Below are 16,272 nucleotides of genomic sequence, written 5' to 3'. Positions count from 1 at the left end.
AGGCAGAAACCTGAAATAAAGACAATTAAATTTGAGAGAAAAACACATCAGGAAGCTCTAAGACCCTTCATATCCTGCACCATTCAAGCCTTGGGTGGTCCTTACTTACTGTCCACATACACTTTTGAACTTTAGGTTGTACAGACTGGATGGCAGATGCATGTGCTTCTCTGTGAGAGTCACCTCTGAGCTAGGGAAAGGGCTGTTGGGGACAAGTAGGGCTTGTGAGAGCTTCAGTAAGGGCACATGCCCATTGGGGGGTGATTTGTGCATTGGAGAAGTCCTGAGGCTTCTTGCAGCTTTACTGTTCCCTTTAAGTGGAATATGCTGTGGTTTGTTTTTTTTCCACTGGCTTGGCCTGAAAATAGTGTGAGCTTTTGTCAACAGCCTGATGCATCCTCAAGTGAACTTCCATTTGCTTTTGCACTTTTCTGCTGCTGGGACAACCCTGGTTGGTTCCCAGTGCATCTTCTGTACTCTCTGGTGTGCTGGGGTAGCTGTCAAAGTATCATGAATCTTCTGGCAAACATGAGTTTGCTCACACACACACCCCTCTTCCACCACTGCCCTCTTACACTGCTCACAGGTCCTGCTCCAAATTACATGCTGAGTAGATGAATTTCTGTGTGGGCTTCTCTCACCACCACATCCTTCTGCATGGGTGTGTGCCTCACACACTAATAATTCCCACTGTACTAGTGACCAACAAAGCGTTGTTTTGGGGTTTTTTTGTATTCATATTCAGACTTATCTTGCACTGCTCACCCCAGAGCCACTTTAAAAGAGAGGGGAGAAAGCACCAGGAACAAATCTGCCAGCTAGCAAGCAATGGGTGCAGGTTTCACGGGTAGGTTTATTAAATGGTGGAGGAAAAAGAGTCGTTGCTGAATGCACTCCAATCTTCAACCATATTTCTCCTTCATTGCTCTTGCTGTGTTAAGGTCTAGGAAATATTTCTCATACCATCTCCCTGTAAAGAAGGCAAATCATAGTTCAGTTACAGCCTCCCTCCTAGTGCTATTAATACCCCAAGGATTATTCTGGCTGTAGAGCTTCTCTCTTGTTAAAATGCCAGTTTCTAGTCCCCTCGTGCCTTTGCCCAAATCCACCCTTCATTTTTGGCAGAAGCAGCACCCATCTGAGGAATTCAGCAATGTCCTTTTCCTGGACAAAGTCATACCTAGCTCACTAATTGTCCTTCCATGCCAATGCTTGCGATCTATGATTCTCCTCTCAAATATATCAGGAGTGAAGGAATCTCTCGTCAAGCTTTGAATCTTCAGTGGGCCACCTGCAAGGAAGAGCAAGTGAGGAATTGTATGTAGAAATCACCCTACTGCAGTACCTTTGATCAGGTTTGAGGCTGCATGGTGAGCAATAGCTCCATCATCACCCAGGATATTGCCTGTGTTTGCCAATTTATGTGCTTTTCATCCTCAAATATGAAATGCACACAGAGGGTGCTGTAGGGTATCAACTTTATTTGTATCCCAGTGCCCTTTCTTTTGTCAAGTGCCTACTTAACTCCTGTTGAATCTCCTCATCCATGTGAGCAGCTTCCTAGCAGCTACTAGCAGCACAGCTCCACAAAACCCCCACCATCTCACCATGCCAGGCCTTCTTGATCTCCTTTTCTGCCACAATGCTTAACAAAGTGTTCCCAACTGTGACTTGTCTTTTTATCCCCTCTTGACTTCTAGCTATGAGGGGGCTTTATTTTAATCTCTTAATCCTTTCCTCTTCACCTTCCCTTTTAATCACAGCTAAATAATGATTTTGAGCTCCCTGAGGAAAGATGTCTCCCATTTCTGTGTGACTACACAAAACCCAGGACAATGCCCAGTCTTCAATAACCAGCAAGGCCTTGCCATGGAACATACTGTATAAGGAAAAGGAATCTGCCTTATGCTGGTATGTGACAAACTAGAACCAGGGACAATTATTTCAGAGTTTCTTGGATGAATGCTCAGTTTCCAATATTTGTTTAGATGGAGGGATCCTGGGAAATCTTGGAAACAGAGGTTTGGGAAAGATATTTCAGAGCTCCACATGTCTAAAAGTCTGGAAGGGAAATTATGTTGGCACTGGAACTGGAGGTAACTAGCAACTGGAGATGACAGGGAACACTGAATTGCAAATGACATCCATTTGGACAGCTCTGAATAGGAGGACAGGGGCTATGATTCACATTCACTTTTCACACCTTGGAACAAAAAAAAAAAAAGAGTGAAAGAAAAGAAAGGGATAGAATACATAAAATGGGAGGGTCTAGATTCCAGTTCCTCAGGTACCACAGCCTGGAAAAGCAGAGACTGCACAGAAGGAATAAGAGGGGAAAGTGAATACCACCTCTACTCAGATCTCTACCCACAGCAATGTGTCTGTCCTGAGCACTGGCAAAGCATAGATGGAACCAGCTTTGAAGGTCATGGATAGGTGGTGTGTATTCTCACCTTGCCAGAAATTTGACCTCAAGACGTAACTCAGCTCGTCGTAATCTGAAAGAGATGCCAAGGCCGACCAGTCTTTTTTCATTTCAGTACCATCGCTGAGTCCTTTCTGTCCCATTTCTAATGCTGCACTGTCCTGAGCTTGGCATTTCTGAAAACAAGAACAACAGGGAAACTCTGTCATTTCACATTCCCTAAGTGCAGCTAACTCCTGGCATTTCCACCCCTGCATAGCTCTTTGAGCTGTGACTAATCCCTGGGACTTGGGTCTGCCCTGAGTCTTCCTCAGTGGCTTCAGTAGGCATTGCACTTGCATGGGACAGCTAGGATGAGAAGTGTCTTTCCTGCAGAGGGAATGTCTGTGTAACCCTCTGTCATGTCCTGCCTATTGTGTGTGTTCCTCATGCCAGTGGGACTTGACAGTTTTAGCCCATGCAAAGGCTGTGACAAGTTAAAACTGAAGCCACGGCCCGTGGTGGTGAATATGGTAACTGTGAGCCTGTTGGCACTAGCAGCAGGACAAATGGGATCTGGATCAGGTAGGGATGTACCTTTGGATTCGGTAGATTAGCTCAGGACATGACACAGGGTTTACCTTCTGCTCTTGAGGCAGTTGTGGGAATGGAAGGTGGCAGCCCATGGGGCAGGAAGCCTAGTGCCCCACCAGGGCTGACTTGAACCAGCAGCTTGGTTTTACACTGTGCCTGCTTTCTGCAGCACCATGTCTTACACAGTATTGGGGTCCTGAAGCTGAAGTTACTGGATCAGACTCCAGGAGTCAGTCTGCAGGCTCTGTAGAGCCTCTCACAAAAAGAACAGGGCGACAAGAGATGAAGAGAGGAAGGAAGACAGTCCTGACTCATAGGGAATGATCTGCTTCTTTTCTCTATCACTCTTCTTTCTTTTTAAAGAAGAGCCATACAGTTACACATGACCAAAGTGCAGGAATCTGCTGCTAAATAAACTGCTCTGCTAACTCCCACCTCCTACTTAAAACAAAACCATGTCTGTTTGTTATTATTACTACATTCAGTGAGAAGAACTTTCCAGTCTGCTGATGTAGAAATTCCTCCTCTCCCATTTCTTCCAACATAGCAGAATTTCTGTGTAATGAGGCCATGTGCTCATTTCCCAAATCCCATTCATCAATAACTTCCTTTTCTCCAGTTCCTCTTGGACAAAATGACACCAAAGCCTGCAACTGTTCCTACTTTCTACTTTGTAACTGTATATGATGTTGCTGTCACTGATCCTATATAAATATTGCAATTGTATGTGATTGTTATTATTCATTTTACTTTTGACCTTGAAGGTCCAAAGTCAAAGCACTACTCAGAGAATCCTACATCTTGAGGCCAAGAAGGACTTTAAGGCCATTTTACCATCCTCTTGGATAACGGAAACCACAGAATTATGTCTACTTATTCCCTCGCTATGCAGTTCTGCAAGAGACAATAGGCAACCAATATGAAAAGATGTATCTTGATCAAAGAGCTAAAAAGGATTAATTTTGATCTTTCTCTCTTGACAAAATGTTTAGCATAGCCTCACATGCTGACTTTCCTGACATACAGCCTTGGAGGAAAGAGGGAGCTGTTTTTGCCAGGCAGAAAACCTCCTCACACAGGTGTGGGAACTGGCCATTCTCAGCAGCCGCCAGATGTGGCCAAGAGTGGTCTCATAGATATGCCACATTAGACTGGGTCTCCAAAGTATGAGGAGGTTTCAGTGACTTTCCAGACTTGAGAAGCCCAATGGATGTGAAAATTACATTTCTCTTTTTCTTTTTTTTTTTAATGAAAAGAAATCCAAAGAGCCATGATGTACCTAAAGGCAAAGCTTCTTCCATAACTACCTCTCTCACCTGGTCCATGATCCCTGGTGTGGTGATCCATACAAGCAGGCAGGTCCTGCTGAAGTCCAGGTATGGAGGTGGGATGAAGGCTGAAGAGTAGAGATGGTTGCTAGGGAACAAGGCTCCCTCCCTCTATGAGCTGTGGGCTCCAGATCCACGGCAAACAGAACTCAACATGGTGTAGAGAAGAGTTATCCTTGCTGACTGAAAAAATAAACCAGGAGCAGAGTAAAAGGCTCATGTCTCATGAAATAGCTGTGCCCAGAAGTTCTCATCATACACACAGCATTTCTTGGAGACTTTCCTGACACAGTCACAACAATCAACAAGACTGTATTTCAGCAGAACTGGATCTTTTAACATCTCCAAATGCTTCACATGAGCTCACTGACCCTCAGCCTTCTTGTTGGGACCTTGTTGCTGCCTACCTGGAGCCCTAGTGAAGGGTAATAATCAGTGGGCTGTGGCAGCTGACACTGTACATTTCTTTTTGATGTCCTTTACCTGGAGGCAACACACGTCCCTGTGGGTTGGGCCCAGCTGCCATATGGAAGGTACCCCCATTTTCCACATTGGAAATGAGAAGATGGTGGCCTGACAAGAAGATTTACAGTCAATGACAGAACCACAGCTTGGGCCTCCCATGTCCAGTACCCAGTGCTGTATTTCAGCATTGGACTTTTCATTCATTCTGCTCCCGATCTCTCACTCCAGGCCACTGGAGTTTCTGCAGGTATTCAGGCACAGAGTGTAACTTTCTTTCATGCTGCAGAGTTGTTTTTCCCACCCAACACAAGCAGGTCGCAGGTAACAGAGAAGAATTAGAAATACTCTCAGGTGCATCATCTAAGACTTTATTAATTTCCAAAAATCAAAAGTTAAACAGAAACCGAATGATCATTCTTAGAAAAATCGACAAAACATAAACCAGCCGTTTCCTTTACTTCCACCTCCTCCCTTTTGCTTCACCCTGAGCTGGAGACAACTACACCCTGTTGCCCCAGACACAGCTCTCCCTCTAGGCCTTGCTGCGCTTCGCCTCGGAGACCTTGTAGTGTGGTGGGGCTCTGTGGAACCACTCGGACCAGGAGCCATCGTACACAGCCACATCGCGCTTGCCGCACAGGAAGGCTGCCAGCGCGATCTGACACGCCGTGACACCCTTGCGGCACGTGGCCGTCAGAGGCTTGGAGAGATCCACTTTCTTGGCACGGAATATTTCCTGGATCTCCTCGATGCTCTTCTCGTGGCCTGTTTCTGAGAGGAATGAGTGGAAGGGTATGTTCACAGCGCCAGGGATGTGGCCGGATTCCAACCCTGCAGGAGTGAACCAGAAAAGGAAACATGAGCATGGACACGTTAATGTGGGGGATGGAAGACACCCACAAGAGACATTAGAGACATCACTGCAGATAATCTCACTCCCTCCAAAAGACTCATTTGTTCCACTTGATGATGAAGATGCAAAGTGGTATTGGGCTAAAAAGGACAAATATTATTCAACTTTGCTGAAGTCAAAACTTCCAGAATATTTAGCAAACTATTTCCTCACTGAAAGCAATGAGATGTGGAAATCTGTAGAAGCCTTAGACATGACAGGAATCAAAGAACTTCCAAAGAAAAGGCCCTAACACAGGCATTAGGGGCACCTTTGTAAAAAGGCATCAGAATGCATTTCCAGCCTTCCCCAAGTATGCCAGTGGTGTGTAGTGACAGAGCTTTCATGAGGAAGTGTGGCCTGTATGTGGAATTTGTGAAAGTGGTTATCCATTCACAATTAATTCCTCCATCACCTTAAAATCATATTTCAGGAAAGTAAATAATAGAAATCATAAACCAACCTTAAAGTCAGCCGCACTACCGCTGAGGCAGCTATCCTGGGACAATGGGGTCAGAGAAGTCAGAATTTAGATTTTGTATCACTTCTTATGTACTCCACGGATGAAATCAACACGGGTTCTGTTTTTCTACTGGTGTATCTGACCAGGCAAGTTTAAAATTGCATCTCAAAACAAGGTCTTTATGATGGGTAAGGTTGGCATCACACAAAAATATGATGGACAAGGTTGGCATCACACCCTTCAAATTCAAACTCTTAAGGCTTAATAATGGAAGCTTTTCCAGTGATTTTGAGAGGCTTTGGATCAAGCCTCATTGGAGCCAGAAATATTATGCATTGCACTGAAAATGCATTTCTGAGAATGATTCCTTGCTAGGTTTGAACTTCTAATGAGATAAGCCTGAAAAAATCACATGAATAGTAATCTGTTTTACTGGCAGCTTTCCACTTGCCCAAATCATTAGGGTAACCGGTCTCGGCAGGTGGGAGAGATTGGGGCAGTTTAATCATCTGACTTTGTTACAGTCCAATGATTAAACTATACCCAGTCAGAGACTGACATCAGACATCATAATGACACTGCAGTTCCATCACTATTGAGACTGGTATCATGACATGGTGAGATACAAGGGAAAATGATTTTGGCAGGGTATTGAAGGGGATTTTTGCTCTGCTGGACAAAGACAGAGCCTAAAGACAATAAAAGCTGCCCTGAGTCAGCTTCACAAGTTCTCTCCCTGTTCCAGATGGACCCTCTTTGTCTCTTGATTCATCCTCCCCGGGTGCCTTAGAAATACGGCACAGTTGTCTAGTAGTCACCTCATGAATCCTTCAGAAGTGTTTAGCATTACTGAGAGAAGTTGGGAGAAAAACTGCTGACTTCTGCAGGGACTAACATTTAAAAAGGAAAAGAAAAGAGGCAGCATTTTGGACTGATGCTTTCACCACTTTTTTTCCAGTTCCAGAAAACAACAGTTCATCACTTCAGTACAGACAACTGCAAAACTCTCTCATCAATAGTGTCTGTATGACAGAGAGGAAATAAAAAATTAAGCAAAAATGGAGAAAACCTTGTATAGAGTTCTCAGGGAGCCTCTTACATGCCTGGGTTAGGCTACCACTTTCCCACAGAGTAAATGGTCTTGACCTTGCTATTCAGGAAAGGATTTCTGCAAGGCTCTGCCACAGTACTGATGATCACCCCAATGCAGACAAGTCTGTGAGCCATCACAGGGCACTGGGAAGTGTACTGAGATCAGGAAGTCCTGGAGGATGAACTAGAAGGAAACTCTGGCACAAAGAAGCTTGCTGAGCCATTGATTCAGTTCCTAGGTGTCCTAGGCACCATGATCATTATTGCTTCTCTAGACTGTTCACACACCTTAAAATAGGTTTGTACCCCTCTCTTACTGGAGACTGCCTGACAACTCACCACCCTTAAACAACTCTTCAGGTAGGAGCTGAGCAGATCAGAAAAAAAACACTCTCATTTTAGAGAAGTTTTGACCTTGATCTATAGTGAGACTTTCTTGCTCCAGAGATTTAAAAGTCTGTAGGAGTCAAGAGACCAGTGCTTGCACTCTGTGGGTGAAAGATGGGGAATTCTGTAGGAACTGCATTTATTCACATATGTGGGTGTTCAGCTGAGAGAAAGAGCTGAAACTGCACAACCACAACCCCTTGGACTGCCTAAGAAGTGCTCTTGAGTGGCTGAGAAAGCTTTATTATCTCTCTCTGCTAGGTCAAGAGCAGAGAAACATAGGACTGGAAGGCAAGGCTAGATGCAGCTGGGATCTGAACAGGGGAGAGGATACATCTGAGGTTCTTGCACCCAACTAAATCATCCCAGTTTATCCTCTTCTATTGCTTCCAAACATAGGTCATCAGCTTGTAGGAGAAACACAAGTGTTTTGGGCTACTAAGCATTCGAGTTTGCTCTCTGTAATGTTATACTTCCTGTCACTCCTACATCTGCAGGTGGCACCTCACATAATGATCCTCATATGATCACTTAGACCTTCCCACGGCTGTGCCAGCAGCACATTTCAGTAGCAGCTATTTTCAATGCCTCAATGATTCACAAAAATATGAAACAAACCGCAGAAGCATAATGATGGGACCATGCTGGCAACTTCCAGCCCCACACATCTTCTTTCAGTACAAGCCATTCTTATCTCACATATCTCCTTTGCAGTCAATTTTTAAAAATCTTACAGTACTTGTGCTATTTGACCTTTCCTCATATTGAGCTAATGAATGTCCCTCTAATGTTATGTCCAAAGTATTAATGAAGTCCAAATGGCACACCTCTACCTTGTAGGTGCTTCCAATGGCCCAAAGAAAAGATCAGACATAACTTCCAGACATGCATGTTCCCATTTCTCTTATCTGGCCAAACAATTCTGCTGGCAAGGAAATAAAGCCTTGGCTGCAGTGCAAATCTACCAACATATTTTACTTAATTTTGCCTTCATTTAAAATACTTTTTCTTGTAGAGTTTTTTGAAAGCCTCACAGTCTATTCGTGTTAGAAGAGCAACAGCTGCCTAGGTTGTGCTGTACCCCGTATTCTAAATATAAACTTTGCAATTGTTTGTGTCCCACAGAATCATGCTCTGATTAAATTTATCAAATTCTTGCCTCATGAAGTTGCAGTGTCATGTGATTGATTTTTGACACATACTTGGGATAGAGATCATCTGCCTCACAAATTTGAGTATAGGGATATCTTTTGGTTAGCCCTCTCCCTGTTCTGCAGACTTATCCTTAGGAGAGAAGAAAACATGGTAGCACAGACTCAAGGCTCAGTATAATTCTGAGACCATACACAAATAATCTTCCACCTGGAACCCCTGCTAACCGCACAGCAACCTTATTTATTCTTTCTCTCCTTGTTCTCTTTTTATTCACTTTGTTCCAGAAGTTTTTGTTATTTGTTTTAATTCCTTTTGCCAAGTCTCACTCAGCTTGGTGTCTGGCAATCCTTCCTCACAATTTATAACCTGTAATATGTTATCTTCTTCACTACTTAATCCCATTTTCCACATCTGTTAGATTCTCTGCTTACATATTGTTTTTATTGTTGGCTATTTATCTAAGACCACAGCCCCTCCTCTCTGGCCTTCCCTTTGCGATGAAAGCTCCAGATGGAATTTCTTAATGTCAAAAAGATAAAAGATTTGCTCTGCCCATATTTAACTCCCTGTGGCTTTGGAGTGTGCTGGCTGCAGATAGTTCTTTTCAAAATGCCTCCTCTGTTGCCTCCTTGTTTATCTCTCTCTTCCATTCAAATGGCATGTCTTGGAAGGGACAATTACTGATCTTGTCTAACCTACCATGAACACATTGTAAGGAACAATTTAGGCTTGGTCCTGGCCAGCTCCCTGAAAGTCCTTGTAGGTTCCTGTGGGTTGAAACAGACTTTGATAAAGTCTCTCACTCTCCATTGCTGTGCCTCAAGTATTACTACAGGGTCAAAGCAAAGCCAGTCCACTGCCAGCTGCAGAATCCTCTCGGAGGAGAGAAGGAAGAAAAATGTACATTTCATTCTCATTCCCACTGAACATTCAAGATGAGCAAAAGCTCTATGCTTGGGCCAGCAGGACTGAGAGCTGGGAAAATGGGCAAATTCTGAAGAGTTCTGTATGCAGAAGGGAGACAAGGACTATTTCAGGGCTGAGAATGAGAAGAAAAATACCTGTAAGTTCATGAAATGATTTTGAGTTTGCTTTCTTTTTTACATGATGGACTTCTTGCCTGGCAACTTGCCCCTCTTTTCTCAGATGTCTGCAAAAGAATTCAGAAATTCACAACTTTTCTGTATGCATTTGGTTAACTATAATTCTTGTTCATCAGTCTTCAGTGCCCAGCACTCAGAGAGGGTCAGCACTGGCAACCATCATGTAATTATTTTTATCATCAGCCCCTGGACTGCTTGTTCCTGCAGAAACACAGCACTGTGCAGGGGCACCTCAAACTAGCTGGTGCATAGGTCAGGGCTGCACATCTGTCAGGCTTATGCTGCACACTCTGCATGAACATCCAAGCTTTTCATCCAAAGTAATACCTGCATTTAAGACCTATGAGACCTGGCTTATAGAAATGTCCATTTTTCTCCGCTCTGGCAGCTTCAGTAAACCTCTTCCAGCAGGTAAAAATTAGTCCTGTATTATGGCTTATCTTAACTGGTACAGAGGTCTAAATCCCAGCAAGGATAAAAATAAAATGGGGACAATTAATTCTTACCACAATGAACTGAAAAACTGAAGAGGCAAAAGAGTCAGCTGCAATTAGCCTCTTCTAGAGATGGAGTTCATAGAACAGAAGAGATTAATTGACTTAATTAGGAAGTCAAGAACTGAAGCAATAATTAAACTGAAATCACCTGAGAAGGCAGCAAGTTCCTTAACCTAAAGACCATTAGTCTTCTCTAAATTGCATCCTCCCTGATAGGATGACCCCTGCAATTAATCAGCATTGATTTCAAACTGTTCTTTTAGGTGTAAGCACTGTCTTTTACCCACTGCTGGCTGATGTGCTGATACTGGCTAGCTTGGTTCAGAAAGCTGTCAAGCTCCTGTGGAACGAGCAGCTGCAGCTGGAGTGCTTATCCTGCTGGATCTGCTGTGAGAAGCAAAACTGGACCACCACAAATAAGCTGTTCCATGCTGACTCATTTCAAAGGAAAAATTTGAAGATGCTGTTGGGGCTGTGGTATTTGTCACCTGGTGACAACCCTCACCTTGGGAAGGAATGCAAAATCCACCAGCTCTCAACAAGGAGCATTTTAGTCACATCTTGAGGTTAAAATTCAGCCTTCACGTTGATGGGCTGTCTAGGAGAAGAAATGGAATGAATGATAAGCCTAACTTTCCTTTTCCCCTGCCACAGTCTCCTCCATCACTCCCATTACCCTTCTCACCTTCCACATGGTTTTTGCACATGTCAAGCATATTGGGGGGGGCTCACTGTAGACACTGTGCCACCCACATGTAAAGAGTAATTTACAGCCAGATACTCTGAAGTTTGGATGCAGGAATGTACTTCAGGACATGGTGTCACATTAACTAGCTGTACAGCAGCACACACACAAGGGAGCAGCCAGAACAGAATGGCAACAACCTATGGGGCAGCTGTGCAGCACTGCCAGGGGACCACAGCCTGCTGCATGTTCCAGCAGCGTGGGCTCTGCTCAGACCTACAGATACTGCTGAGCATTTCTGTGCTTTCTTCTAGAAGCTCTGGCTTTCTTTTCCAACCATTTCTGTGACTCCCTTGTTGAAGAATACATTCAGTGCAGGTAGCTTGGTGTGCAGCTGCAGTGTGAGCTGCAGGTTGAGCTCTGGGTGGTGAGAGCTCCAGGCAAGAGGCCAGGAACTGGCACTGACCCTTTGCACAACAGAGGGCACAGGTCCTGTGGCCCAGCCAGGTGACCGGACAGAGACACAGCAGGAATTGAGGACTCAGCTGGAAGAGCCAGGACTTTGTCACACTTAAGACTAGGAGGGCGTAAAAGTTCAGTGCTTCCTTTGTTCAGGTCCCTCCTCCAAGGCACCAGCTCAAGCTGTTTCTGTGTTATTGCGCTGTGAATAAATTGCTTTAAGGAACCAGACTTTTGAGGCTCTGCTAAGGGAGGCCCAGGCTCGAGACGGTAAGGAAACTTGGTCTGACTCTGTGTGTGGGGTGTGTAGGGAGTCAAGTGGGGCATCCATCAGCTCAGTGGAGCTGCCTGCTGAGAAGGGGCTTTGGTCCCAGCACTTGAAGCCTGGTGGTGGGAGTGTGATTGCCAGAGTGCCTCCTGAATGGTCAGTCAGGAAAGTTTCCTCTATGCCCTTTCAGAGGGGAGGTTATTCTGGGATATACCAAGGCTTAAATTACACAGTAAGGGCCTCCTTTAACCAACTTCAATTTCATTCCAGGCACACTGCTCTACCTGTTGTCCCCACTGCACAGGACTTCTCCCACCCCTGCTGCTTGTGTGTCCAGTGTTTAACCGAGGTAACAAAATCACTTTTTGTTCCTGTAACTTGGGGCATCCAAAAGAGAGAGGCTTACACCCCATACATTCAGTACAGGCTTCAGGCTTTTCTTACATAAGCAAAAGAACAAAGATCAGCTCAAGCAAATTCTCTATTTGCTGGGAATCAGAGCGATAAGGAGAATGTCCCTTGGGTTACTCTATTACCTAAAACCTTGGCATTTGCTGGTGCACTCATTATGGTGAGAGGTGCCTGTATGAATACTGATAGTTTGTGTGTGTCTGCTGGTTTTAGATAGGACCTTGAACAAACCCCTGGGAGCTCTCACCTCCCATGTTTGCATTTTGATAAACTTCTGCAGGGTGTGGGATGGGAGATCCTGGAACCAAATGACTGCAGCCCTTTTCTGCTATTTCCTCCTGCAGCTTTATAGCCAACTGCAACAAAAGCATTCTGGGATGGCACAGGGATCTCAACGCGCAACTGTGGATCCTGTAAGGTAAATCAAGTCAGGCTGAGACATGTCTGTGCATTAGGAAAATCTGTTTGACGGCTGCCAGCAGCTCTTACTCCCAGTCTAGTATTGACATTGATCCCGTTCTGGGGCAGGTGCCAGCCCCACCTCCGTTACCTTGGTCCAGCTCGGTCCCCCGAAACCGGCCCTCAGGGCGGGAATCCACCACCTGGAACTTTAGGGACACCACGTTCTGTACCATCTCCTCAAAAGTCTTCACCAGGGCCCTGTTCAGCCTGGCCTTAAAGACAGCCGGGGTGGGCTGGGTGACCTCCGCCGTGACGGGGTGCCCCTCCTTCAGCCAGTTCTTGAAGCCACCGTTCAGCACGGAGACCTCCTTGTGCCCAAAGGCCCGGAACATCCACCAGGCGCGGGGCGCGTAGAAGGTGCCCACCTCGTCCCCGTCGTACACCACCACGTGGGTGTCATTGCTGACCCCCAGCCCGCCCACGTAGTCGGCGAAGTGCGACTCGCTGGGCAGCATGAAGTCGTAGGGGGAGGACTTGTCCCGGCACTCCTCGATGTCGAAGAACGACGCGCCGGGGATGTGCCTCTCCCTGAACTCCTGCCGGGCGTTCCGCTCCTTGGGGGGGTACCAGGAGGCGTCCAGCACCCGCAGGCCGGCGCCCACCCGCCCGGCCCGCACCGCCTCCGCCAGCCAGGCGGCCGTCACCAGCGCCCGGCTCAGGCCCTGCCGCGCCATCTCGGGGGAGCGCCGGGGGCGCCGGCGGGACGCGCTCCCCACACAGCGAGCCCGGCACGGCCCGCCACACGCGAAATGGCGGCGGGAGGCGCGGCCCGAGGGGCGGCACGGAGGCGGCCGCACGGCCGGGACCGGCCCGCTGCGAGCGCTCCCGCCCTCCGGCGGCGGCCGTGGCTGGCGGGCACCGAGGCCCAGCGCGGAGGTACGGGGCGAAGCGGCGGGAACCGCGGCCCCGCCGGGCCGGGGGGGCTCGCAGCGGGAGGCGGCGGGGCCCGGTGAGGCCCCGGCTGCAGGTGTGCTCCGGGGCGGGCAGAGCCGTGGGGCAGCGCCTCACCCGGGGCGCTCGGTCCCTGGGGCTGCCCCGCTCCCCTCCGGCTGGGAATGTGGTCAGTGCTGTCAGTGCTGGCTGGGGTCCCTGAGGTCAAGCGGCCAGTGGGCTGCGTGGGGCTGGGCGCAGGGCAGCACTGCCCTGACTGTCCCGCTCGGGACACTGCTTGGGATGAGCTCTGGCAAACTGCTTTCAGGGCTGGACCATTTCAAGCCCCTCAGTGCAGGCTTAGCCAGCACCTCAGTGGAGACACGGGTCCCAAAATGCGTCTTTGCCCAGTTGCTTTTTGAAAGGCTGGAAAGCTCTTTTTTTTGAAAAGTCTCTAATGTGTGATTTTCTACCTTCTGCAGTCAGGCAGACTCAGGCAGAACCCAGAAGTCGGCTAATCTCAGCCAGGACTCGGGAGCGATGTCGCAACAACTCCTCTACCGAGCTCTGGTGTCTGCAAAATGGCTTTCAGAAGCCATCAAGTCCCAGCAAGCTGGCCTGGCCTTGAGAATCGTGGATGCATCCTGGTATTTGCCGAAGATGAAGCGTGACCCGAAGCGGGAGTTTGAGGAGCGCCACATCCCTGGTGCGGTTTTCTTCGACATTGACCAGTGCAGCGACCGAACCTCGCCTTATGATCATATGCTGCCCAAGGCTAATGACTTTGCTGAGTATGTGGGGAAGCTGGGTGTGGGGAATGATTCCCATGTTGTGGTGTACGATGGCAGCGACCAAGGGCTCTTCTCTGCGCCCCGGGTATGGTGGATGTTCCGGGTCTTTGGACACGAAGCTGTCTCCCTTCTGGATGGCGGCCTGAAGAACTGGCAGCGAGAGGGGAATGCACTGAGCTCTGGGAAGACCCAGGTAGCTCCATCTGAGTTCCATGCCACCTTGGACAAGTCCCTGGTGAAAACATATGAGGATGTCTTAGATAACTTGGATTCCCGTCACTTCCAACTAGTGGATGCCCGCGCTGCAGGACGGTTCCGGGGAGTAGAGCCAGAGCCCCGAGATGGTAATGTGCCTTCTGAGACATTGGCATTATAAAGAGGGGCTTAATTTAAGGTGCCCATCACTTTGGCTGTCTTTTATGGGATGGGACTTGAGGCAGTGTGTCCACCTGTCCTCCTCTCCTTTTGACTAGTGAGTGCTACTCTTTGAGAATTCAGCGGTGGGGAAGCAATGTATCTTTTCTCCTTCAAGAGGGGCTGGGGTGAGGAACACTGCTTTTGATACACTCCAAAGATACTCAGTGGCCTCTTCAAGTATTGGTGCTACTCTTCCCCTCTGAACAGGCCGTGGAGGTGCTTCATCAGTGTGGGTGGCTCTGATGAGGAGAGAACTGGAAGAAAGAATGGTACTTGACAGGGTTGTGTCCATGTGGTAACATGAAGGTTTCACATAGAGCCATCCTTCCTGAGTAATCAGTAATCTAGTAAAGCAAAGTGTAACAAAAAATGCATTTGTTTTAACAAAATACACTAAGCAATAAATATTCTTCCCAGTGAAACAGAACAGGTTTTGCAATAGATTTGTCTCAGACAATAGACTTTAATTCCTATCTGTATTGTTTTTCCTTTAGGAATTGAGCCTGGTCATGTCCCTGGGTCAACAAGCATCCCCTTCACTGATTTCCTCACAGAGTCTGGCTTAGAGAAGACCCCTGAGCAGATCCGCACTCTGTTCCAGGACAAGAAGGTGGACCTCTTAAAGCCAGTGGTAGCCACGTGTGGCTCTGGGGTCACTGCCTGCCACGTGGCTCTGGGAGCTTACCTCTGTGGCAAGCCAGACGTCGCCGTGTACGACGGGGCCTGGGTGGAATGGTACATGCGGGCACAGCCTGAAAATATTATTTCTGAGGGAAAGGGGAAAACAGTGTAATGAGCTGCATTGTCTCCCAACTGTACAGGTAGTTTGCCTTGAAACAGGATTTGGAAAAGATTGGGTTTAGCACTCCTGGTTAAGTGTCTTGAGGTGAAGGCATTGGATAACAATTATGTGCACATGGTGCTTTGGCACTTTCTCCTTACCCTGCTGCTGCTGCTGCTTAGGAGGGTAAAGATGACAGCAGATCTGGGCAGCCAGCTCTAGGTGACCCTGCTTGAGCAGATAGGGTGGAACAGATGTCCTTCCAAGGTCACTTCCAACCTCAGCCATTCTGTGATTCTGTGATCGTTTCACCGTATCGGATGGATGGCAGAGAGTGCTGCTGCCAGCATGGGGAATTAATCGAGTTAAGCAAAGCTCCTGATTCAGAACTTTCAATCATGCTCATTCACAGGATGATCATATTTACATAACTGTGCCTCATAATCCTGCTCTCTGCCTCTGTCCCACCCATGCACTTTATGGCCATTTAAAGTGCAAAATTTTGTGGAAAGACAGGGCTGTTAAAGGAGCAAATATGGCTTCCAGGTTGGCACTCAGGCTAGAGACTTGATTTGTATTTCTTCTTGTACGTGGCCTCTAACTGCAGTATGTACTTAGCCAGCCTTGTAGCTCCATGGTCTAAAATCTCCCTTGAGAAAGAGAAAAGATTCTGGGATTTAAAGAATGTAAATAAACATGTTTCAAGGTCTCTCTGCTGAATGGAACTTACGTGACTTTTCTTGGGTGA

The 16,272-nt window shown here is 47.2% G+C and overlaps 3 protein-coding genes across 4 annotated transcripts; 1 reads left to right on the top strand and 2 right to left on the bottom strand.

Moving 5' to 3' along the window:
* Positions 1–833: 833 nt before the first annotated feature.
* CIMIP4 (ciliary microtubule inner protein 4) lies at positions 834–4,420 on the bottom strand. Its single transcript, XM_085048870.1, has 4 exons — positions 4,315–4,420; positions 2,454–2,601; positions 1,181–1,291; positions 834–970 (listed from the first exon to the last, which is right to left on the bottom strand). The coding sequence occupies exons 1-4, from the start codon at positions 4,321–4,323 to the stop codon at positions 903–905; spliced, it is 336 nt and encodes a 111-aa protein (XP_084904996.1). The 5' UTR covers positions 4,324–4,420; the 3' UTR covers positions 834–902.
* Positions 4,421–5,138: 718 nt separating this feature from the next.
* Positions 5,139–13,433, bottom strand: LOC146443802 (thiosulfate sulfurtransferase). Its single transcript, XM_085048866.1, has 2 exons — positions 12,754–13,433; positions 5,139–5,622 (listed from the first exon to the last, which is right to left on the bottom strand). Exons 1-2 carry the CDS (start codon positions 13,337–13,339, stop codon positions 5,324–5,326), a joined length of 885 nt encoding a protein of 294 aa, XP_084904992.1. The 5' UTR covers positions 13,340–13,433; the 3' UTR covers positions 5,139–5,323.
* MPST (mercaptopyruvate sulfurtransferase) lies at positions 12,108–16,249 on the top strand. 2 transcript variants are annotated; one of them, XM_085048862.1, is made up of 4 exons: positions 12,108–12,141; positions 12,548–12,621; positions 14,018–14,670; positions 15,238–16,249. In XM_085048862.1, the coding sequence occupies exons 2-4, from the start codon at positions 12,581–12,583 to the stop codon at positions 15,534–15,536; spliced, it is 993 nt and encodes a 330-aa protein (XP_084904988.1). In that variant the 5' UTR covers positions 12,108–12,141; positions 12,548–12,580; the 3' UTR covers positions 15,537–16,249. The 2 variants fall into 2 exon arrangements, with proteins under 2 accessions (XP_084904988.1, XP_084904989.1); XM_085048863.1 differs by lacking the exons at positions 12,108–12,141; positions 12,548–12,621 and adding an exon at positions 13,453–13,541.
* Positions 16,250–16,272: the final 23 nt, after the last annotated feature.

The sequence above is a fragment of the Lichenostomus cassidix genome, chromosome 1Aa (assembly GCF_008360975.1).
Source record: "Lichenostomus cassidix isolate B80296 chromosome 1Aa, HeHo_3.0, whole genome shotgun sequence".
Taxonomy (NCBI): Eukaryota; Metazoa; Chordata; class Aves; order Passeriformes; family Meliphagidae; genus Lichenostomus; species Lichenostomus cassidix.
The sequence above is the reverse complement of the archived record's forward strand: the minus strand, read 5'-3'. Positions and strand labels throughout refer to the sequence as shown.